The following is a 24,555-nucleotide window of genomic DNA, read 5'->3' on the forward strand; positions in this document are numbered from 1 at the left end:
GTACTGAAGAGCTGTCACATTTCATGATTTTGCTGTGGAAACAAGACTACTGCAGATATTTACACAAACAGATGTTGATCCTCTTGAATTTTCTCCAGATCTGAAGTTTTGTTTTTTGTTTTTTTTAAATCTCCTCAGTGCCATTCAGGAATCATGGGAGGAGGCCACTATGTGACGTATGCCAAAAACCCCAATGAGAAATGGTACTGTTACAATGACAGCAGCTGTAAGGTAAGACCTCTGTTCTCCAGGCTTAATGGCATATTTACTCTCTTGTATATATATATATATATATATATCACATCTTGGAATTTTGTTTCTGTCTTTTACTGAGTTGAACAACGGTGGATATTATTAGGATTTTGTCAGCACTGATGAAATTTTTCCAAATCTTAAATCATATTTTGCTACTTACAAGATACATTCTCACTTCCCTACCTTGTCTCCAGCATTCAGCCCCAAGCTCATTGGTTCCTACTGAAGATGTTAACCCAAAAACAGCTCACAAATATATAGTTAAATACATTTTTTTTAAAAAGGCTCAGTCATTTCCAAAAACATCATTTTTTGTAAGCATTGATCAGACAGGAGATAATAATGTATTTGTTGGGGTGTCTGTGGTATTGAATTAAAATAAACAGTGTGTGTGCCTACAGTAATGAAACATCATGTCACCCACCGCAACAGTGTGACTCATTATGTTTAGTAGTACAGAGGAACGAGAGATATCAGGCTTTATACAGTACACACACAATACTTGATAAATGAATTGATTGTTGCAGCCTTGTCCTTTTTAAATCAGTTTGAAATGTTCTACAAAATAGTCTCAAATCTTGATGTTTTTCGTTTGAATTGAAAGGAATTGCACTCTGAGGAGATCGACACCGACTCGGCCTACATCCTCTTCTACGAGCAGCAGGGGGTGGACTACTCCCAGTTCCTGCCAAAGATCGACGGCAAGAAGATGGCCGACACCAGTAGCATGGACGAAGACTTTGAGTCCGACTACAAGAAATACTGTGTCCTCCAGTGACCGCACCTTTTGTCTTCCATCAGCCAGCACTACAACCCCCGCTCTCCCGCTCCCTAACCCCCACACACCTTCCCCCTAGAAGCACCCGACGCTCCGATCATTCGGAATTCTTACAGGACTGCTACCTGCCGGAGTTTAGACAGACCCGCCGTGCTCTCTTGTCTCTTTAGGGATGCGTCGCACCACTTTCTACACTTGAAACATTGAAAAAAAAAAAAAAAAAAAACGTTGAAACATGGATTTAGTGCAAACGTTTGCCAAGACAACAATGAAGCCCCGGTAAAAGCACTAACAATTTGGTGCACTTTGCTGAGCCCGACAAAACAAACCCCCCCACTCCACCCCCCCCTATCCCCCCTCCTCTTCCTCCCTGCCATAACATACATGTAACATATACTTGCATACTCACGCATCTCTGAATGTATGCCAGTATGGCCAAGTCATGAAGTGATGTTGCTTTGTTCTGATGCATTGATCACTTGTGATGTCACAGACTTGAGTCCAGGTGTAAATGTGAAACCGGTGATTGGATACAGGTTGAGTTTTTAAATGCAAGTGTTAAAACAGGCCCGAGAGTTAAAGAACCTGTGTGTTAGTGTCACATCTGATGCTGAAATGTGGTTTCTATTCAGATAGTATTGGATATTGTAACAAGCTTTTTTTTAAAGAAAAAAAAAGGTTCTCCAAAGGTTTTATTAGAGATAGTGTCACCGGGGGGGGAAAACATAAATCATACGCTACCTCATCGACTCCTGCGATCTGTCAGCCAACAGCACCCTAACAATCTGTGACAGTATTAAATAATAATAATTCAATGCTTCCTTCTGGTGTGGGAGATAAGGTACACACATTTCAGGAAAGCCTCCTCCCTATCCCAAAAAAATGAAAATCCCCCCTCCCCTCCCCTCCCTCTCCTCTCTAGGATGCTCACACAGGTCCTGATGAAATGAAATTAGGCTCTTTTTTTTTTGCCAAAACTGTGCTCCATCCCACAGCTGCCAAATATCAGAGAGATTTGTGTAACGTTGACTGTGTGTACCCATAACTAAAGTCACAAGCTTTGATTTACAGAAGAGAGACACTTAAAGAATAAAATACAGTATATGTTTAGTACTTTTTTTTTTTTTTTTTTTTTGATTCTGCAAACGTGTTTTATAAAGAATTTGTTTTATTGTTGGGATTTTTTTTTTTTTTTTTGTAAGGCAGACCTCCAAATTCTGTCATATTGTTAGAAAATGAAGCTGCTTCAGGTGTTTCTGATTAAAGCCCAGAAGCTTGGAGCTTATCTTCACAGCAATGTTGCAACATGCACCTTTTACTCTTCAGCTGTTGAACTGATGTTCATATCTTCCCCAACAACAAACCACAACATGTTTCAGGGGGAAACATTTAAATATTGTCCCAAAAAAAAAGAAGATTTTTAAGTGTTATTTTAACTTTTTATTTAGATGCCACGTGTAAAAACATCTCCACATTGCCATAAATAGATGTGCACCTGAAAGGTGTCTCCATAGAAACTTGACTTTAAGAATGACGCCCTGCTGAATAACTGGAAGCTTTGGGAACACTTGATGAAAGGGTCTCAGGACGGGGGTCACCTACTTGCCCTGTAGGCTTGTTCACTTTCAGGGGCCGGAGCTTCACTTTACGGGTTTTCATTAAAAACACATTGAATAATACACACACACCAACGGTACAAATCTGTACCGTGATAGGCTGAAATGACAAGAGCCCAAAAGAGCCTGAAAAGCAGTGTTTCACCAGCCTCTAGTTAAATAATGAAGGTCTGTTTCAAGGTGGGGTCAGAAGTGTGCTCTATTGCACCTATAGCCTCACCTAACAGTGATGTCACAGTGTGCTGACACCTACATCACAGCAGCGAGGTGAGCTCACCAAAAGCAAGATTTTTAGCTGATGAGTTGCTCTTTAAGGCAGCTTGTGTATTTTTACTGACTCTTGAGGCCATGTTGAAGAAGCCTGTGTCAAAATCTAGTTTTCTACCTTTAAACATCATTTGATAGTTTGTTTATTTGGTGTATATTCTTAAGTAAAACTCATCGATAGTAGATTCATTCAAATATGAAGTTTTCATGTGTTGCTTGCCTTGAGCTCTGTACTTAAAGAGCAATTTAAAACAACACAAACAATATTCAAAGATTGGAAAGAATTGGGGGAGACAAGGGGGTCCACAGTTCATTTTTGCCACAGGGACCCCCTTACTGGAACAATGGAACCTGAAAATCCAGCTCTGATGGTTCCTATAGTTTCCGATAGTTTGGTTTAGGGTGAGGGTTTGTACTAATTAAAGGGAAAATTGAGACTTTAATTGATGGCGTTTTGTTAAAAGTCAAGCACACAACAGTCATTTAGAAACAGCAGATAATAATGAATGAACATCTATTTGGGTTTTAATAGATCAGTTCAACCTAACACAGTGTCTGTTTTACCTTTCATTAGTACTTCTTTTAAAGTCAAGTGTTTCCAAAGCTTCATTCCCCATGATCAGACCGGCTGATATCAGATGGTTGAAGTTTACTGTGTAATGTGTTTTTTTGAAAGTAACCAAAGCCTGTGGAATCTTGTAGAGAGCTACAGTATGTGTCTGGACTGTTGGTGTTTTTTTTTTTCAGATCTGTAAAAGCTTCACTTGCATCACTGGATCCGACATTTTTAACATCATGGAAACATCGAAATTCCCACATTGCTCGTTCCTCCTTTATTTTTTCTTACGTGAAGGTTTGGCTGCTCTGCATGGCCCGTTGAGGTTAGTTTTGGAGTCGAGCGACGGTCGAGCTCGGCGTTCCGGTGCGTAGCAGCGTGTGTGGAGCTCAGTCTAATCACTGTGAACAGACAGCAGACTTTGTCTTCAACAGGAGGATGAATCTCTGTGTTCACCCCCGTTTTTTTTTCTTCTTTTTTTAGCTGCTGTATTTATGAGGAGAAGGTGGTTGTTGTGGATGTATTTGGAGAAATATGTCACTGAAAGAAACTTTATTTTTCCTTTGCAAAGAGTACGTTTGTTGAACAAATGGAAATGTACAGTTGAGTGCTATTTATATTTGCTTGCTCCACTCTTTTTTTCCCCCCCTCCCTCTCTCTCCCTCTCTCTCCATCCTCTTACCTTTCCACCCAGCTGTAGACGACGTCCAATTTGTCTCCATGCTTGAAATATCATCACATGGCTCAAAGGGAAAATTTTACTAAGGATTTGTCTCTTTAGAACCCAGTTTGTAATGTTTAAAGGTGCAATAGCTGTCCACATATATATAAATATATATATATTTGGCTGTGAATGTGCCCACTAACAACTACCTGTGTGGTGCTTAACTGACCACACCTGTAGCGTAAACTGTATTAGAATAAAATACAAATTAAAATTGGGGTTAATTTCAGCACAATATTCTTAATCCAGGAGAAAAAGACTTTTCTGCCCAGCTGAACTGAGCTTTTATTTTGAAAATTGGGCAAACGCTGATCCTGTGAACCACAGGATTAATATTGTAATCCCCGCTCCTTTCTCAAACCCCCCCACCCCCCCACCACCTACTCCCCAAAAGACGAGTCCGGAGTGCGTCAGGCAGTGCAATCTACTACTGAGCTGTCTGTCAGTGTCTGTAGCCTCTTTTTTTATTTAAGTTCACTTCTGTCAGATCTGAACCAGATTAATTTAAAGAACTTTTTTTTTTTTCTTTTCTTTTTGTTAAGGTGTTTGTTGAAAGAAAGTGACATTGCACTGACATGAAAACATGTACATAAAAAAAACTGTTTTGTAAATAAGCCAATGAAAACTTATGTATTTGAATATGAACTGTACAAAATACTGTACTTGTAGTTGTATATGGAGTGATACCTGTTGATCTGTAACAAATATCCAAGCAACAAAATTAAATTCTGCAGAGGAAACAAAGACGACACCAGGCTGGAATGTGCTTTTATTTGCGTCTCGGCCCGGATCACCCAGAGCCAGGACTAATTATTTTGGATGGTTCAACATGAATGTTACTTCATTGTATGACTACTGCAAACATTAGTAGTAGTAGTAGTGATTTATTTTGGTCCTTATTGACTATTTTCCAAAAAGAATGCACATAGAAATAAATCCAAAACAATAAGCAGTGGAAGTCATCATGTTACTGTAATTAAGAAGCTCTTTAGTTTATATTTGTACTATCTGTTACTGAGTAAAGGATTTATACGTGTTTTAAAATGATTCATGGATATTGCAAGCTAGAAAAAAAAATCCAGGCTTGGACCAGACAACCAATCAAATGCAACCAAAATAGATTTGGGGCTTTTGAGAAAACATCCGGGGATGCACCCCAGACCCCCCCCCCCCCCCCCCCCCCATCCTCACCCCTGGTCCAGAGGAAGGCAGAGCACTGAAGCCATCAGTTGGTTTAATAATTCACCAGCTGACTTGTAACATCCAGTCATATTCATGCAGATGTGCCACAATGTTGGACTGTTTTTATTGCACATAAAAAAATTTAAAAAATACAATACAAGAGAAAAAAGTGATACATGCTGAGGAAAAGAGACTGAAGATGACTATGCTTCTGATTTAAATTAAGCTGAAATATGACTTGTTTCACTTCCTCCTAAATTCTATCAGATTAAAATTATAACCTGACACATGATGTCATCCTGCCAACGCTTTCGATTCATGTGTGATTCTTACTGCTTGTATTCCTCTGTAGCTTTTCCCTCCTAATCCAACTGTGTCACTGTGTGCTATGAAAGGTCAAATCTGTGAAGGGGTCTGTGAGATGGTGACCGTGCTAAACCTCAAACCTGAATGTTAGCGTGCTGACGCTCCTTGCTGCAGAGTAAGATGAACCGTTGCTGCAGTGTGTGTGTGTGTGTGTGTGTGTGTGTGTGTGTGTGTGTGTGTGTGTGTGTGTGTGTGTGTGTGTGTGTGTGTGTGTGTGTGTGTGTGTGTGTGTGTGTGTGCAGAGGAGAGAGAGGAAACCACATGTAGCGTCTCAGCAGCAACTTCCCCGAAGCAAAGTGCTACTGAAGCACATGTTTATTTCTGTTCTTCCCACCATCTTAAAGGGGTTTATCCTCCTCCTTTATCTTCATCTTCACTGACATACTGCCACATTTAGTTCATCAAGCCACAGATGTGAAGATGGTAGTCACACCAGTCACACTGTAGCTGGATTCTGTTGTTCATTCTGGTTTAAAGAGCAAGTAGTCAGTATATATATATATATATATGTTCACTTTATTATATCAATTGATTCTACAATGTAAGGATAAGCCAATCAGCTGCTCCGATGTAATCTAGACTGTAAAAACAATCAGCTGTCAAGGACGCTTATCCTTTAAAACTAAATCCATTTATGATACTTTATACTGTGCTCTCCACTACATTTAATTATAAGTTAATAGTTGCTTTGCTCTTTAAGATTTTAAAACTTTATGATAAACATATAAATATGGTGCATGTCATATAGTACATTAAACTACCCGAGAGTATATTAAGTATTTAAAATTAGCTCCACTTCCACCACCTACAATTCTGCTTACATGTGTTAGTAATAATAATCAATTTATATATGTGTGTGTGTGTGTATATATAGTTGCATATAAATAAAAGATTTTAAATATTCTTAAAAGTTTTGGTGGGAAACATTTGATAAATATACTTTAAGTGGATTTACAACCAGAAAACAAAGTGTTTCTCCAAAAAAAATGCTCAGTAATGCAGTCAGATTATTGTTTATGTTGTCCATGTAACCGTATATCAGTGCACATTGTGACATTTGGCAGGCTTCATGTGACCACTGCAGTGTGTTTAGTTGAGTGACACCCATACCTCAACATTAACATGCAGCCCAAGCCACCTGCTGCTTCTGTGCATTTCCTCTGCTAATGTTGTGGTTGACAAAGCGATGAGAGCTTGTGCAGGGGGGGGGACAACACAGAAAGGTTTAGAGGTTTACAGCACATGGTTTGGTCCTAAGAGAGTTTTATTCTTTTTTTTTATGCAGCTACAAACAGAATAAAAGCTTTGATTTAACCTCTTCAGTTTTTTTTCTGGTCAGTGAGAGGACTTTACAGAGCTGCTGGTTGTCAGAGAACACAGGTAAGTGTTTGATTTTTTGTTAGAGAGGATTGTTTAAAACCTGTATGAGCTGACTGCCTCTCTCACTGTGTGTTCTCCGTGTTGGGGGGCTTCAGGTTTTTGACAGGATGAAAGGGCCGTAGGTCCGATCTTACATCCAACTGTCGGTGCTACAAAGTCAGTATTTTGATGTCATATTTTAATCATATTTTGAAAAAATCCCATTTGTTTTGTTTAGATGAAGTCTGATTAATATTCTCCCTGCAGTTGTGTTTCCAATTTTCTTTGGATATTATTCTCAATGCTATAATATCACCTTTCAGATTCAGTCATGTTGTTTCTACTTGCTTCGCTGAGCAGATGACATGATGGCTTATTATAACTGTACATCTATCCAAGGTGAGTTCTCAGGCTTCACAGGTTACATTTACTGACACATACTGATAACATCTGCAGCTGACTGTTTCTGTTGTGTTAGGTCCTTCAGACTGGCTCCTAAACTGGCAGGACTACGTCCTCATCGGGGCCCTCTGCTTCACCATCCTGGTGCTCACACTGGTGGGGGTGGTGTGTCTCAGAAAGTAAGACAAAGAGGCTGAAATGTGCTTTACTAAACAGTCTGAGCTCTGCCGTTCTGGTTCAAATTCACGTGTAAAAAAATTGATTTGATACATTTTAAAGAAAAAAGCAAAAAGCGCAGTAACGTTTGAGGTTCCAGATTTGACTGTTTGACTGAGAATCACGATACAAATAGAGGGGAAAGCAACATTTTCTACTATATTCATTAAAAACTGTTGGCTTTATACACTCATACACACAAAAAATACACTCTCTCTGCTCTCTGAAACATTCATCAAGGTTTAATCACATTTATTGATCAGTCAGATCGACTATTGATGCTTTATAAACACATCTGTGGTTTAAAATTTGGCATAGACACTTTTTATGATGGGATTCTTACTGCGAGGAATATGAATATGTACAGTATGTAAGGGTTACATTTTCCACAATGTAGCATCAGTGTGACAAATCATATGATTATATAGTAATATTCAAAAATGTATGTTTCTGATTTTATTGCACAAAATAGAAGTATGATATTTATTTTTTATTTGATCTTGTTATTTTTATTTGTTAGTCTTTATTGATGCTTTATTGAGACTTTGATTGTATGAAATCAGCTTAAATTTAAGTGACTTATCATTTCCATGATCTCATCATTTGGTGTTAGTTATGATGTAAGATAACATTCAGGGTTTAGTCAGCATCTGAGCCGTGCTGGAAGCATCACTCTGTGGATGACTTTGTCGGTCCGCTGCTTAAATCCACACTGAAATATCTCAACAGCCATCAAGTGGATTATTGTTAAATGTTCTACAGATATTCATGTTCCCCAGAGAATGATACAACTCCATGTTCTGATTCACAGAAGTTATTTTAAAATACGATCGATCCTTTTTCTGGATACGTTATGACTCTCTGGTACAGCTGCTTTAGCTCATGCTTGGATGTGTGAACATTGCTTTATCTCACAGGTATCGCTCTATGACCCTTACCATTCGAAGGCTGCAGGGGAGCAAACTGTTTATGAGTGCTATTCCCCGGCTAGAAGCCTCCATCATGCCTCAGAGGATGGTCCCCGTGGTGGAGGAGCCGGAGGATGAGGAGACTCCTGCCCTGGCTCCCCTGCATCAGAGCAGCACAGTCAGGTTGCCCTCCAGGAGGCTGTGGAAAGGCCTGCACCAGGTACCTTATATCTTTGTGATACACACCTCTGTAGACATATTTCAGAAATTTCAGAACTTGGATTGTTTTGGTTTATAAATGATCTCTGAATGTGTAAAGTGGCCTCACATGAAGATTTCATGTCCTCTGTCATGTTAAGGGTCCTCGTTTCACCAAGTCAGACCTGAACCTGCTTCAGCTGATCAAAGCGGGGAAGGAGGGCGTCTTCTACCAGGCCAGGATGGCTAAAGGGACGTGTAAAGGCCACAGCTTGTTCACCTGCAAGATCAGCAAAGATGGTGCATATTTTACACTCCAAATTTCCACTGCAGATTTACAAACTGTTCTATGAGGTAGAAATACTCTCAGTTTTTGAGTCAAAAGTAAAGAGATGCTAAAAAAAAACACAATAAACTGAAGCCAGAGTAAACAGGCTGTATATTTCAGATTAATACAATCTACATCCTGGCTACATATTATATATCACATTTTTCATGTTAAAGTTTTCAGTGCTAAAGGGGAAGTTAAACTGAATGTCAACCACACAGTGGAATGGCTTATTAACATATGTGAAAAATGTGGTTTGAACTTCTTCTGCATTTTGCATTCATGAAAAACCTCTAAATATTTATGTGGCAGGTGTTGAAACTGTGGTAGGAGTGTGTGAGGGAAAATATGTAGATGAAAACACACACACCCACTTCTAACTAACTCTAGCTAACTCTGCTTGTATTTATTTATTTATTTTATTAATGGCACCAAAATATTCATTTTAGAAATGTGTCTTCACTTTGAAGCCAAACAGAAATATGTATAATATTGTTTGACATTTCCTTTTCATTTCTTAACCTTACTAACAATTTCATTCAAATGACACATCAATATATTTTATTACTCAACCTGAGAAATGTCCAGATGTGTAGATAACTTTGATTTTATATGTTGATGTGTGTGTGTGTGTGTGTGTGTGTGTGTGTGTGTGTGTGTGTGTGTGTGTGTGTGTGTGTGTGTGTGTGTGTGTGCGTGTGCGTGTGCGTGTACGTGTGCGTGTGTGGACCTAAATGAAAATGAATGCTTTATAACCAGTTTTTGACACAGTCTCAATGTCTTTCTAATCTAATTAAAATTGACCCAAATGATAAGGGGCTTTTGGACCACCTACATGCTTCCAGGGCTCCTGAGGAGTTATTACATTTTGAGACACGCACACATGCACACTTAACCTTTGAAGTCCTTCTAGATTCATATGAAAAGTATTTAGTCCGTCTTTGATTTGATGTTTTGTGTCTTCTCCCTGTAGGTGTCCGCCCAAAGCATGTGGACACAGAGATTTCCATCATGAGGAAACTGGTGCATCACAAAAACATCCTGCAGTTACTGGACTGGAACACAACTGAGGGTGAGAGACATATTTAAACATAAACAGTTACAAAGAGAGAGAGAGAGTAGCTACAGTATAGTGCTCAATGAAACCTTAAGCCACAAATCCCCCCAGATCTCTTTTTATATGAGTGTGTTCTGCTTTATGCAGAGCCTTACATTCTCCTCATGGAGTATGTGAGCTGCGGCACTCTGAGGACCTTCCTGCAAACCAACAGAGTCCACCTGAGTGCAGACACTGAGCTGCAGAGCCTCCTCACCATCGCCTCCTATCACATCGCTCTGGCCATGCAGCACCTGCGCTCCAAAATGGTACAAAAAAACATCACAAGCGTAGTGTGTTATTAAGCATACACACACACACACACACACTAACACAGGATCTTTGCTAAGCAGTGTCATTATGGGGTGTGCTGCAGATTGTGCACTGTGACTTGGCTCTGAGGAACATCATGATCAATCAATTTCCCTGGGAGGTGAAAGTGGCGGAGTTCGGCCTGGCCCGAGACTTAACGCGCATGACGAGCCGCCGCAGCACCCGATGGAGAACCCCACAGGTAAGACACACACACACTAAGACACACACACACACACACAAACATCTGACTTTAACAGGTAACAATACGTCCAAATTGTAACTTCACTTGATTTTTCTCATATTTAAACGTGCATACTTTAGGACGCCAAGTGCCACGTGCTGTATTGTTTTGACGCAAAATGTTTTATGAGTGTATGATGAGTGTCTTGTGCTTTTTTTTGTCACACGTTGAGTCACTTTTTGTCACACCTTGTGTCCGTTCTGGTCACACCTCTTGTGATGTGTAGTCACGTCTTGTGTCGTGCCATAACACATTTATGGTCAGGATCAATTCATTGCTATACAGATGTTGTTGCACCTGCATAACATTTGGTAGTAATATTACAACCTGTTGACCCCAGGTGACTATTTGATCTCATGTGTCACAAGTCATTCAGTAACCTTCATGGTGCAAACAGGGGCTGCAGCTTCCTTTGTGAAGCGAACTGTATCAGCTTTTGTGTCACAATTATTCTAAACATTCTCTCTCTGTGTGTGTGTGTGTGTGTGTGTGTGTGTGTGCGTGTGTGCATGTGTGTGTGCAGTCAGCCGTGTGCACCTTGAGGGGGATTTAGCAACATCCTCTGCAACAGGAAACAAGAGTTATAGAGACATGTGGTCTTGATGTAGATAAAGACCAGCAGTAAGAGTGTCAGTTCCCCAGAATTTCCACCCATCACTTTGTTAGAATCATATCAATATGATACAGTCACCAATCACACCGTAGACTGTTGTATGGAATCATTATCTCTGCCGATCTGTGGTTTTAAATGGTTATTGGTTGGTAGAACTGGTTATTCCTTTTATAGGTCGTATTACTGAGCGTTAAATCACATTTTCCATTGTTTTTAATGTGCACAGCAACGTGTGCCGCTGCGATGGTACCCTCCTGAGTACTTCAAGAACAACTATTACAGCTTCAAGGGGGACGTTTGGTCATTTGGCATTGTGCTGTGGGAGATGCAGACGTTTGGTGAGTTGATAGATATAAAGCATGTGGCACAAACATTGGCTATTGGTTGTAATAACGGTGGAACCCATATGGCAAGGCTAACTCTGGTAAAAAGTGTTCAAATTAAAACTACACTATACATTTCAAAAGACAGCAGGTGAAGACCTTTAGTGCAACGTAACTCACGTTCAGATGTGAAATTCCTCAGGTACGTTACCATACCCAAACCTGGAGACATCAGAGGCAGTGGTGTACCACATCTGTATCGGCCATAAGAACACAAACCCTGAAGGCTGCAGACCAGAGATGTGAGAGAAAATGTTTTGTCTCGTGTACTTTTCAAACGTTAAATATGTGAGACGGTGTTTAAAGAGAGACTTCATAGTCTGTGTTGTACTCAATAACACTGCTAGCGGTTTCTGCACATGTATAGAAGACAATTTTATTTATTGTTTTTTTATGCACCATCATTTTCAAAATCTATATTAACCTTTGTGTCGTCCTCCCGGGTCAAATTGACCCCGTCTGTTTTGACTGTTCCTAATTTCCTTCCTTCCTTCCTTCCATCTGTCCCTCCCTCCTTCTCTCTTTCCCTCCTTCCTTTCTTCCTCCCTTCCTTTCCTTCCTCTATCCCCCTTTCTTCCTTCCTTCTATCCTTCCTTCCTCCCTCCCTCCTTTTTTCCTTCCCTCCTTCCTTTCTTCCTCCCTTCCTTTCCTTCCTCCGTTCCTTCTTTCCTTCTTCCATCCCCCTTTCTTCCTTCCTTCTGTCCTTCCTTCCTCCTTCCCTCCTTCTTTCCTTCCCTCTTTCCTTCCTTCCTTCCTTTCCTCCCTCCATCCTTCTCTCTTTCTTTCCTTCCTCTCTCTTTTCTCCCTTCCTTCTTTCATTCCTCCATCCCCCTTTCTTCCTTCCATTCCTTCCTTCCTCCCTTCCTTCTTTCCTTCCTCCATCCCCCTTTCTTCCTTCCTTTTATCCTTCTATCCTCCCTCCCTCCTTCTTTCCTTCCTTCCTTCCTTCCTTCCTTCCTTCCTTCCTTCCTCCCTCCCTCCCTCCTTCTTTCCTTCCTTCCTTCTTCCTCCCTCCCTTCCTTCCTTCCTCCCTTCCTCCTTTCCTTCCTTCTTCCTTCCTCCCTCCTTTCCTCCCTCCCTACCTTCCTTGACTCTAGGACAACAGGAGGGTTAAATGATATGTAGCTCATTAAAGGACATTTTTATTTGATCATTATTCATATCTATTTTCAGATATAGTTTAACATAAACTCAGTCAGGCACCGTTAATTCTGTTTCTTACATTAGATTTTGAGTGACTGATATTATTATTATTAAATATTTGGTTTCCATTAGTACAAAACATGATGAAGCTCTTGAATTTCTGAACCTCACAGACTTCACATCATGAAAGACTGCTGGCTGGAGCCGTACACTATGAGACCCTCATTCACAGACATCGTCCACATGTTGGAGAACATCATAGAGGATGATGCGGTGAGAAACAGCTGGCCATACTCATCTTTTACTTTTCCTCTTTTAAAAGCATATCATTCATTCTTTGATCTTTTTTTTTAATCCTTTCCTGGTCTTAATATTTGAAAATGAACAAAACAAACAGCATAAATCAAAAATAGTCTCAACCTGACTCAGTGATGTGTAGTTTATGGCTGCTGAATTTAAAGACTTGAGTCATGCATGTGAAGCTATATGGCTTAACAAACATGATGAAAGTCATATCATGTATCGCACCACATTTAGAGACGCAGGGAAATAGTTGTTCTATAATTCTGCTGCATTTCCTAGAAATAAACTCTAAGTTTATAATTATTGAATACACCTGTTCATCCTAAACACTTACTGTGACATTTCTAAAGAAATGACTTGTGTGGGTGGAGTTTACGTTTCTCAGTATGACTCTCTCTGAGTGTGAGTGTGAGTGGATATTTTTTAATGTCTTTTCAACAAATCACAGAGTTGTCACTGCAGTTGGACAAACAGTAGGTTGCAGTTATGTTTTAATGAAAATGTGTAAGTGATTTAATAAAAGCTCTTCTTTGCAGGATTATGTGGATGTTGCGAGTCCACAGATGTTGGTGAAAGACGAGTCTGATTACAATGAAACTCAGTGTCTGCGGGCATCCAGCATCACCATGGAAGACAGATCTAAAATCTAAATACATCTATCAAGGCATCAGATCAAGCAGACATTTTTAACATTATTTTAGGCTACATTTATCTGCTAGGAGGCAGCATTTCAAGTGCTGTCTGAAATATGACAACTGAGAGATGATCACACCAATCAACCCAATAAAGTGCAAAATGTGTAATATAATGTTCAGTATGCTTATAAAAAAAAGAAAAAAGAACATGTTGTTTCACATTGTAAAACATTAATCATGTTCTATGTTTCTATATCTTAAGTTTTCTTTTTTTATTTAATCTTTTTTTATTTTAAAAATTGTGTACAGCCTTTAAAAAAATAAAATAAATCCATTAAAACATACATTTTATGTCTGATATCTGCTTTTTCCCTGGACTACAGCAGTACAGCAAAACAATAATGAAACAAACAAACAAACAAACAAACAAACAAAAAACCTTTATAACAACAAGAACATATATAACATATTTTCAGGAAAATGTGGAAATTACTTTCAGCAAAGTCCCAAAAGATAAGATAAGATATTCCTTTATTAGTCCCATGATGGGGAAATGTACAGTATTGCAGCTGCAAATGGATAGTAAAATAGAACGAGCATTAATTTAAAAAAGAATAATGAACAATAAATAATAAATACACAAGCAATAAAAAAGTAAGATAAAAATAATAACAGTTCAAGACAACATATAAAAGTGTTAGCCATACATACAAAAAGTACATAATAATGATAATTGCATTTCAAAACCACCGCGGTAATAATTCCGACATTTACGAGGAGCATCTAAAGTAGCATGTCCAATAGCTCCTATGTGGGATGAATGGTGCGTTCAGGAACGCCCTTTTCCCCCACTGTCAGCCAATTGGATCCTTTGAACAACACGCGTTTCTACGCCACACCACTGCCTCAAACTTTTCTTCCTTCCCTGTCATTTGGACTGAATAGGTTTGACATAATGGCCATTCGTGTATTAGAAATCATATTTTTCTTCTATTTTGCCTCTCACATTCCTATCACATTATTTATTGACTTACAAGCTCTTCTACCTGGACATGTGTATCCTCAGCCGGTAAGTGCCAGTTAAAATACACTAAAGTCAGAGGTCTTTGTGGCTTAGAGTCAACTCATTTCACTCTTTCTTTCTACCAGCTGAAAGACCTTCTGAAGTGGTATGCAGCGGAGTTCAAAGACCCCATGATGTTGGCTCCTCCAGAGTGGTTCAAGTCCTTTATTTTCTGCGAGGCTTTACTTCAAACACCTTTCTTTCCTATCGCAGCATACGCTTTTCTAAAAGGTCAGTAAACACAGCGCTGTTGCGTTCAAGTGTCACCTGCCTATAGGAGAGGTCGTGTCAGACTGTGCTGAAAAAACTGTATTTTTAAAACGGCCGTGTTCAATGACACAGAAAAACACGAATAAAAACATGAATGAATGGCTTATTATAATATTTATGACCAAATGTTGAATTCGGCATACACATAGTAACTCCAATTAAAATAACATGCCCATATTGCCAAAGAGTAGATTATCTTTGTGTTAAGTTTACTCTATTTAAACTCAGATAGTAGACTGAATAAAGGGTTATTTTACTAACAGTGAAAACGTATTGATGAACCACGAAGAAGCATTTGGGACTATAAGTCATTTGGAATGGAGGATAGGTGCAATATGTTTTTTTTATTTTTTTATTTTAGCCAATAAACAAGCCTGCATTAAATTGAGTTCGGCGTGTAGTCAGTTGCAGTGCAGGTTGTCAGCAGGATAGAACACTAGCTCACACCTGACCTCTGCTGGATTTGTACTATGCTCACATGGGAAAACCAGCTGTGATAAATGACAGTTCACTTGTAAGTAAAATTAAAATAGTATTTTTAAAAATATTTTCTCATTGGCAATCAGATAGTTTTGGGTTTATTAGTCATGTATAAACAAGACACAGCCACTTCAAATCAATATAGGTCAATTTTCATTGTTGGTGCTAACAGCTATTAAAATAACATTTTAAAAAAAGGGGGAAAAAGATCAGAATCAGTCTCCCTGTACGGTGGATAATCTATAAACCTCACTGTTAAGAGTTTGTTTTGGGACTTCTTTGTACTTAAGACATACTGTTAATGTCCTCCAGGTGGCTGTAAGTGGATCAGGACTCCTGCCATTGTGTATTCTACACATGTGGCCACCACACTGGTCCCGATCCTGGCCCACGTCCTCTTTTATCAGTTCCCTGAGGAACCCCACCCTGGTCCCCAGACCCCGCAGGAGCGCTGGCTGCTGGTCTCCATATACGCTCCGTACCTTCTGATTCCTGTGCTGATTCTGCTCACCATGCTGATGTCCTCCACATATAACCCCACCTCCAAGTCTGTAAACACATCAGCCAAATCCAAGAAGAGGAACTGAAAGATTAACAGACTATAGCTTTCTAATGATTGTTTTTTTACATTTCTAAATGTACTATTTTTGTATGAGCTGCAGACTATCTAATAAAACTATTATTAGTAGGAAATCGCCATTTTAAAACCTGATACAATGCACACTTTGAATGTGAAAATGTAACCATTGTTTGTTGGATGTTTTTTTTATTGTTTTTTTGCTTTTGTCAGCACTACAGTGACATTTATAATGAAAAAAATAGCAGTCAGTAGAAAATTAGGCCACAAATTAAAATTTTAAAATAAATTTCAAAATATTATGTTTTCCATTATGCATTTACACATATCCATGAAGGTGTGGCACACTGGCTCCATGCTCCCTGGTGGTTAGTCTCTGCTCTCTGGAGCCAAAAGTCTGGTTCCTATTTTTACACTGGGTCTTAACCTGAACAGTCTTTCTGTATGTTAGTTAATCTGGTCAATTATCCTTAGACCATTAACTCCACACTCACAGATCATAAAACACACTTAACATTGGGATTATAAAATTGAAACTCAATGGCTGTTGTACACACCTAATTATCCATTTGCACTTTATTATAGTATTTTCAATTGTTGTTTGTTCTCTATGTACAATACAAGGCAAAGCAGGGCACATTTATTTGCATAGCACATTTCAGCAAGGCAATTCAAAGTATTTTACATAAAACATAAAATACATCAAGACAGGATATAAAAGCAAATAAAAACACATTTATATATGATTAAAAGTGTTAAATTGGAATTGAGATTAAGCTGATATAGAATAAGACAGATAAAACAGGAGAATAAAAAGTTACAATATGGTGGTGCTCAAATTTGGATTTAATCAAGAATAGTCGTAAACAGAAAAGTCTTCAGCTGTGATGTAAAAGAACCAAAAGTTGGAGCAGACCTGCAGTCTTCTGGGAGTCTGTTCTAGATATGTGGAGCATAAAAACTGACCATGTATTCACCTAGTGACCAGTTTACAATATACCTGTATAATCTGATACAATCAAATACACCAACTGTAATAACTCCTGTCTGTGTGAAGTTATTGATGTTTATAGCAGCTTTTAATACAATGCAATACTCTTTCATTCTCTTTAGACAGATTTGTGGTACCACAAGAATAATGAGGTGTGAGGATGACTTTACTGGCCATCTGGAAAGTGTCACATCTTCCTTATCTTATGTGTAACACAACTGATAAAGTGAACTAGAAAAGACAGTGTGTGTCATCACCACAGTTCATGGTCATCACTCTGTCAACTCTGTGTACTGCCAAAAAAAATAAAACTCCAATATCACATTTTCAAGTGAGACGTAGCAGGTGTGGTGTGAGTCCATTGCTTTAAACAATTAGATAAAGACAGACCAATGAGAAGAGCTAATAAAGCCGATCCTGTCTGGTAAGGTCACCCCACTGTCTGCTGGCCCCGTTGGCCAAGAGTCTCACTCACCTTTGTTCCTTGTGGACTTTGGCACAACCTTGAACAGCAGCACAGACATTACTGTATGTGGGTGAAAGATCTGAGTTGTAACTGTGAGCTGAGGCAGTTTTGCTACTTCTGATCAAATGTTCCAACACTAAGTAAGATGTTAAAATCAGTTCTAAAGTGATGCAAGGATTGCTACTGTATGACATGCTTTTATTTTTAGCACTAATTAAAAACATGGTAACCAACTTTAAGCAGGAGAACACTTTTTTATAGGTCTCACACAATCACACTAGTCCAAACAGTGTATAATGAATGTATGAATAACTCAATCTTCTATAAGAAGAAGTGTACTTATTTAAAACCATTATTTAAAGATATTAACATGATAATACAGCAGCTCACATTTCATACTGTTATGGTGCAGTTAAGCAAGGCATTGACCAACCATGCTGCCTGCAAGTTCCCCTGGACTAGTGGAGGCACCACTTTTGCCAGCTGTTGCTAGCTCATAGGTGCTCAAGCTGAGGGGTCCCAAAGTACTTCCTCTTAACTAATTCAGTATTCGGTGCCTGCTTATCTGATTCTGTCAGCAGTTCGGTCAAGCAGCTGTTCCAGGCACGACCATAGAGTTAAACACCGGTGCAGTGGTGGGTGGTGTGGTGCTACTTCAAGCTCCTTGTAAACATTAATCATTAGAAATTGCCCAACCTATGTGTCTGTTTCCTTTAGCAGCCGGTGAATAAATTATTGATGCTTAAATTGTCATTTTCACTGGATGGTTGGTGGAGATTGGCTTATGATGCAACCTCAGAGCAAACTACTTTTTAAATCTCTTGGTAGGAAAATATACAAAAGTGCACAGACAAAGCAAAAATTAAAGTAATGTTGAACATTGTCATCTGAAGTTAACTGTGGCATTTTAGAGGAGGCAGCAGCTGACATGTTCAAATACCTACTTAACTTACTTTTATTAATTACTAATAATCAGGTGGCTGTTTTTGTATCATTTATTTATTTATTTATTCTACTGGCTGCACTGAGGACACATAACCAGACTAACCAGTCCATTGTACTTCAGATGTATTGACTTTTACCTACCAGCCATAAATCCATTATGACTGTCCAATCCATTTCCTGCTGCGGATAGAGAAGCTATAGTGTGGGAATATTATGGGGGGGGGAAGGAAGTTCTGAAATGTATGTGATTTGCATTTCACAAACAATGTTTGCTCGTTTCTGAAAGAAGAGTGAATTAATGATTTCAGGGTTGGTTAGTGTCTTGTACACAAAAAAGCCCTTTTATTTACAGGTGGGAAAACAGCATTGTAGCATTTTCACAAACACTCAGTACTATGTGTTTGAACCATAAATTATAAAGACATATTTTTGCAGCCTGTCATGTGTTTTGCAGGTAAGGTCTGGTTGTACAAGCTTGCTGGTGATATTTTCAGCCACCAGAGGGCGTAAAACTCCAGTACTACAGTAAACTATAGACTGGTTCAGTGTATCTCTGCTGCCCCCATATTAGTATTTATTTCAGCTACATTATTTATTTTCTGTTTGACAGTGTATGTGTATGTACCGCGTCACCACCTCAGTGTGTGCTCATACTGTATCAGTGTTTATGAAGCTATTTTTAGATCAATGTTTCATGTACCACTTAATCACATCTACAGAATATTGCTATCATCTGGACATGTGGAAAGCAGCATCCTTCGCTTTAATCCCAGGTCTCTATGGAGTAAATACATCTTTCATTTAAAAAAATATTGTAAAATTAAAACAAATAAAAATGTAATTACAATTAAGTAGATATCAAACATATTTATTATAGGACTAAGCGAGGTCCCAGACGCTTTCATGTCATAAATCCCAAAGTGACTTGACATTCATTTCGCCCTATTCCTCTGAATAAAATGATGTAAACCATTCTTTAATTGAGGACATTTGGCACACATCCCTAAATTAACTTTGACTCAGAAGTATTCAAAATCGTGTTTTAATTTGAATTTTACATAAATATCCTGGTTAGTGCATTTCAATGTTTTCGAGGCGTCCTTAGAGCGTCAGCAGTGGGACTAACCCTTGCAGCGGAAGGAGCGGTGGAAAGCCTGCCTTCGCGGAAGGATAGGCGTATAAAATGAAAACATGGCACTGGCTCTCAGTATTGTTTAAGTGAACGGCAGGACCACAACACCTGCCGTTTGTTATGATGTAACAGCGGTGCACAGTGATTGATATTTATAGTTGATATTAGCAGGTTAATATACAGTAGCTTGACGTGGACAGGGATATAACTGAAGCTGACGGCTGCTGCAACGCTAACCTTAGCCGTCCTGACTGACTTGACGACGAAGGAAACAACGAAAGTGTTCGTTTATGTCACACGGATGAAATTAATGCTCACTGGCGAAACGTCTGTGTTTTTCGAGAGGACAGAAATGTGTCTTGTGGACTCGGACGCCTGGTCGAAGAGGAAATGTAAAAAGGACTAACGCCTTCAGACAAACAACAGTCCGGTGTTGACATTTGTGTTGCATCTTTTCGATTTGTTGAAGCTAACAGTGACTGTTGACTAGCTCGCGGATGTTGGCTAGCTTTATATGTCGCTGCGGCTTGTATTTTTCAGATAGACGTAGGTTAAATGATTCAGTGTCACATAACAGACTAACCTTATTCCCATAATATTGCTGTCATGTTTGCAGAGAGCTGCTATGGGCAGCAGCTATGACGCTAGGTCTACAGGGTTATGTCACTGTCAGGCTAACAGATAGCTCGCTGTCTGCAGCTGCTCCACTGTTTGCATGGTCATGTCTCACAGGCTTGGCATCATGTAGACTGTCCCTCTGAACAGGTTAGGCTTCTGGGGAATAAACAGTGTGTTAGTGAGCCTCCTCGGTGAGTAATGCAAAGCTGGATTGCAGCTATCCAACTGGGTCAAAGACTTGACAGCTGGTACTGATACAGTTTAGGTCAGGATTGTTGCTAGCCATGCTCAAAGCCGTCTGCTCTGTGTGATATTACAAACATCCCAACCTAGTTAGAGGGCATGTGAATGCATCATGTCCTGTCTGCATCTCTTATTTATGCAATAAGACACATCAGAGCAGCCTGTCATGAAATAAAGCCGCAGTGCGAGGAGCAGCAGCAGCAGCACCAGGACTGAGTGGAATATTTTGCTCCAGGATTATATTCTGAAGAGGAGAGCAACGTTCAGAGCTGTCCACTCCAGGGTTCAGCATCAGCTGTACCATCAACTCATCACGATGGAGACAGTGGGAGATTTTGAGTACAGCAGAAAAGACCTGGTTGGACATGGAGCCTTTGCTGTGGTGTTCAAAGGAAGACACAGGAAGGTAAATAAATAGCATCCCTGCAGTGTTTTTCTTCCCCTCTCTTCCCTTTTATTTGGAGGAGAAAAAGGGGGACAAGTAGGCAGCTTAATCTTAAATCTGGGTCAATGCAGAATTCAGTTCCTGTGGGCTGTCGCCTTTTTTTGTGGGGGTAGTGGTAATATTTACAGACGCTTTTATGACTAAACACCAAGATGCAGTGTGATGTAATGCACAGTCATGCAGTGGCAGGTGATACCAGTGTTATTACATCGTCCTGATGTTAGTTGTGTAAGTGAATTTATGTCATTTCTTTCATTCATGAAAGGGATGAGTCAGGCAGCAGTGAATGACTTGCTGACGTACTGAGGCAGGAGGGAGGATGGGGTGCAGTGTTTTTCCTCCTGCCTTTTTAAGGATACAGCATTCCTTATGTAAGAGCCGCACAGGGTCCATTCATACTGATGCACTGAATCCTCTGTTAATAATAACATCACATCATGCTGAGGAATAGAAAGAAATCATTACATTTGACTGGAATGTTTCTGTTAACACTGTTATTGAAGGACAGAGATGGTGTGTTTTTGTTTGTGTTTATATATGTGTGTGTGTGTGTGTGTGTGTGTGTGGCAGAGATGCAGGACATGACATCATGTTGCCACTGTTGTGAAGCAGATGGTCCTGAATTCCTCAATGAAAACCACCATAGAGCATCCCCACATGCTCCCTGCTGCAGCAGCCGAATCAGAGCAGCTTCTCTCTCTGTCTCTCTCTATCTGAATCAATAACTAGCTCACAACCTGAAAACTGAACTGAACGCCTGCAAACAATCACCCCGGTCATCATGTGCGAGCACATCCGGCCTCCTCTGTCGTGTTGAGATGGAGCTGGCACGTGATCAGTGTATTTACTGTATAAGTCCTATCATCTGCATTCCATTTAGCCTATTTATGGGATTATTTCCAACTCAGAGGAACAGTAGGGTTAGAGATGCTCGCATGCAGCAGACTAGATGGATTGCTTCATCACCCAGGCTGGGTGTTGGATGTTACATATGGGCTCTTGTTCCACTGTAATATCATGTTAACATTATGCAAAGGCTCAGATATAGCCAGGGACAGACATTTGTTTGGATTAATTGCTTTAGGAAAAATGTGATGATGTAATTGTATGTCAGCATCCTATTATATTTACACCATGAGACTCTTTTCATAGAGTTTTTTGTTGACCTTCTGCAACAAAACATGTAAAGCTTTAAAAGCTTCAGACAAGCTGCCACATAACACAGCAGCAGTCTGCACCTGTGCATCTTAAAATGTATGTATGAATACATTCATTGAGCTTTAATACACAATATATGTATTCATCATAGTATTTACTTAGTTTGGAAGACTTTTCAACCTTCTCTTGTACAGTGTGTTTTTACACTACTTTGCCAGTCTGATATTAAAACACACTGTCAAAGTGCAAAATCATTTGGACTCTTAGAAGTTCATTGAACAATTATGTAAGACCTTTATTGGTATGATTGTGACACATGTAAATATGAGACCTGTAATGTCAGCCAGTAAATGTGAAGCATTTAGTGAATGCTTTTGTATCAGTGAGGTTTGATTTTTTCCAGATAAGAGAGGAAATGATACAGTACTTCATCTTTTTTTTAAAGTTTCTCTTTCATAACATAGGTGTGTATTTTGGTTTAGATTTAGGATGTGGTTATTTCTGTTTCTGCAAAGCACTGCTTCACTGTAGGCATCCCAACTTCTCTGAGTCAATAACTTTTTGTCATTGCTCAGATGATTTAAATATGTCCAGTTCCTACAAGGTGAACTTCTAACTGATAATCAAGCATATCTGAAAAGATCACATTCAGAAACTAGTCCAGTTTAAAGTTTGGAAGAATTATGTGAACTTTTTTTTTTTTTTTTTTTTTTGCAAAACTTTGTCACAGTTCCAAGAGATAAAGTTTATTTTGGATATGAGAAATAATCAGATCTCTTATGGTTTCATAGCTTTCCCAATATCAATACCAAGTATTCGAAATTCAGAATTTGATTTGATGAATGTCAGTCAGCTGAAGTTACCCATAGGACAAACATATGTTAATACTTTATAGGATCATATTGCCTCAGAGTTAGCATCTCCTCCTTATTGCCTGAGTCAGATTTATTTATCACATATTTTTCATATGTGAGGAAAAGAATATGTTGATGCTACTGAGGTGTCGTTTCACTCGTCCGCTGTCTATCACAACACCTCGGACTGTCGCGCGGCTGCAGTGTTGCTGACGCTATAATCTCTTTGTCACTCACACCTTCATAATCGGCCTGTGATTCATAAATGAGATAATGCATTATTCTCGAAAATGAAAACGTGCTCCCGTCTTTGCAGCATGACTCCGAGCAGAGGAGAGAAGAGCTTAACTCTCCGACACACAGAAATGAGTTTGGTTTGATAGAAGACCCCGGCCTCCCCCTCCTTCTCCTCCTCTTCCTCCTCCACCCTTCAGTATTACATGAGGGGCCAACAGGGTCACATTTTTTTATTTCTTTTTTTTTTTCTATGGCTGTAGTGTTGGCGGCTCAGTCACACTTGGCTGGGCATGCTGTCAGTGAGTAGGGGATGGACGCAGCTCAGTTGGCAGCGCATCACACACACACACTCACACACACACACACACGAGACTCATGGACTCATGTCACTCACATGCAGTCCCACTTGTGTGCTCAATTCTGTGCCAGGCTCGAGGCGGAGAGTTCACCCGCACAACAAGAACATCTCCTATTAACCTAGTTCCATTTGGAAAGCATCTCTTTTTTTTATTCATAGAATTCCTTCCTCAGCCTCCCGTCTAACTTACCATGTTCATTTTATTTGCGTGCACCGTCTCTGTTTTTTTTCTCAAGGGCATAGAATAGAAACAGTCTCGCTTGTCTCCGAGGTTTCATTTCTATGTCTAGCGCTGGCTAGTTTTTTTGCGTGTCCAGCACATGTCTCGAGAGCATCTCCGCTCACGTGATCGCCAAAAAGTTCTTTTTATACCCCGCTCCAGCAGCTCATCTGGAAACATTATCCAAGAAAAATAGGTCCCTCTCCTTCTCCTCTTAGCTTTTAGTGTAAGTAGGCTCTGCTCCCTCCACCCCCCACCCCCCCGTCGTTCTCTCTAGCTGTCATCCGAGTGCCTCGTCATTGAGCGTGTCATTCAGCGCAATGGGCCGGCGTGGCTGTCAGAAACCCAAATGAACCCTGTGTTATTGGGACGGGTAAAATTTCCTCCGTTCTTCAAGCCAGCTCTCACACAGAGATGCTGACAGTGCGATTAAGGCCAGAGGGCTTGGGTTTTGACACACACACACATACACACTCACACAGTCTTTCTTTCACATATACTTAATAATGCTTGCCTCCATTTAAGAGTGTTAATATTATGAATGCAAATGTTTAGAAGTGAGCAACTGAGTGTATTACAGTCACTAGATGTGCATTGAGTAAGAAAAGACAATG

The 24,555-nt window shown here is 39.6% G+C and overlaps 4 protein-coding genes across 9 annotated transcripts in view; all 4 read left to right on the plus strand.

Annotated features, from left to right (window-relative positions):
• usp32 (ubiquitin specific peptidase 32) overlaps window positions 1–4,945 on the plus strand; it is a 68,007-nt gene extending 63,062 nt beyond the window's left edge. For all 4 annotated transcript variants that reach the window (XM_062419157.1, XM_062419160.1, XM_062419158.1 and 1 more), the window contains exons 33-34: window positions 139–231; window positions 860–4,945. In XM_062419157.1, coding sequence (XP_062275141.1) covers window positions 139–231; window positions 860–1,033 — 267 coding nt within the window. In that variant the 3' untranslated portion in view covers window positions 1,034–4,945. The remainder of the gene's footprint in view (window positions 1–138; window positions 232–859) is intronic.
• A 2,048-nt stretch (window positions 4,946–6,993) lies between these two features.
• si:ch211-167j9.5 (tyrosine kinase receptor Cad96Ca) lies at window positions 6,994–14,050 on the plus strand. 3 transcript variants are annotated; one of them, XM_062419173.1, is made up of 13 exons: window positions 6,994–7,124; window positions 7,220–7,280; window positions 7,427–7,502; window positions 7,582–7,684; window positions 8,639–8,849; window positions 8,989–9,127; window positions 10,129–10,227; window positions 10,360–10,520; window positions 10,628–10,765; window positions 11,647–11,758; window positions 11,946–12,045; window positions 13,120–13,219; window positions 13,786–14,050. In XM_062419173.1, the coding sequence occupies exons 3-13, from the start codon at window positions 7,469–7,471 to the stop codon at window positions 13,897–13,899; spliced, it is 1,311 nt and encodes a 436-aa protein (XP_062275157.1). In that variant the 5' UTR covers window positions 6,994–7,124; window positions 7,220–7,280; window positions 7,427–7,468; the 3' UTR covers window positions 13,900–14,050. The 3 variants fall into 3 exon arrangements, with proteins under 3 accessions (XP_062275157.1, XP_062275156.1, XP_062275158.1); XM_062419172.1 differs by lacking the exon at window positions 6,994–7,124 and having other exon boundaries at window positions 7,131–7,280; XM_062419174.1 differs by lacking the exons at window positions 6,994–7,124; window positions 7,220–7,280 and having other exon boundaries at window positions 7,408–7,502.
• Window positions 14,051–14,793: 743 nt separating this feature from the next.
• tmem97 (transmembrane protein 97) lies at window positions 14,794–17,408 on the plus strand. Its single transcript, XM_062419186.1, has 3 exons — window positions 14,794–14,953; window positions 15,034–15,178; window positions 16,010–17,408. Exons 1-3 carry the CDS (start codon window positions 14,840–14,842, stop codon window positions 16,282–16,284), a joined length of 534 nt encoding a protein of 177 aa, XP_062275170.1. The 5' UTR covers window positions 14,794–14,839; the 3' UTR covers window positions 16,285–17,408.
• A 2,502-nt stretch (window positions 17,409–19,910) lies between these two features.
• The window catches only part of ulk2 (unc-51 like autophagy activating kinase 2), a 38,011-nt gene continuing 33,366 nt past the window's right edge, over window positions 19,911–24,555 (plus strand). The window contains exon 1 of the mRNA XM_062419167.1: window positions 19,911–21,075. Coding sequence (XP_062275151.1) covers window positions 20,986–21,075 — 90 coding nt within the window. The 5' untranslated portion in view covers window positions 19,911–20,985. The remainder of the gene's footprint in view (window positions 21,076–24,555) is intronic.

Source organism: Scomber scombrus, chromosome 5, assembly GCF_963691925.1.
Source record: "Scomber scombrus chromosome 5, fScoSco1.1, whole genome shotgun sequence".
NCBI classification, from domain to species: domain Eukaryota; kingdom Metazoa; phylum Chordata; class Actinopteri; order Scombriformes; family Scombridae; genus Scomber; species Scomber scombrus.

Coding starts and splice junctions, on each gene's coding strand:
- si:ch211-167j9.5 (XM_062419173.1), top strand. CDS start 7,469: ATGATGGCTTATTATAACTGTACATCTATCCAAG. Junction 10,228..10,359: donor GGACTGGAACACAACTGAGG/GTGAGAGACATA, acceptor TGCTTTATGCAG/AGCCTTACATTCTCCTCATG. Junction 11,759..11,945: donor GTGGGAGATGCAGACGTTTG/GTGAGTTGATAG, acceptor GAAATTCCTCAG/GTACGTTACCATACCCAAAC.
- tmem97 (XM_062419186.1), top strand. CDS start 14,840: ATGGCCATTCGTGTATTAGAAATCATATTTTTCTTCTATTTTGCCTCT. Junction 14,954..15,033: donor GACATGTGTATCCTCAGCCG/GTAAGTGCCAGT, acceptor TCTTTCTACCAG/CTGAAAGACCTTCTGAAGTG. Junction 15,179..16,009: donor AGCATACGCTTTTCTAAAAG/GTCAGTAAACAC, acceptor AATGTCCTCCAG/GTGGCTGTAAGTGGATCAGG.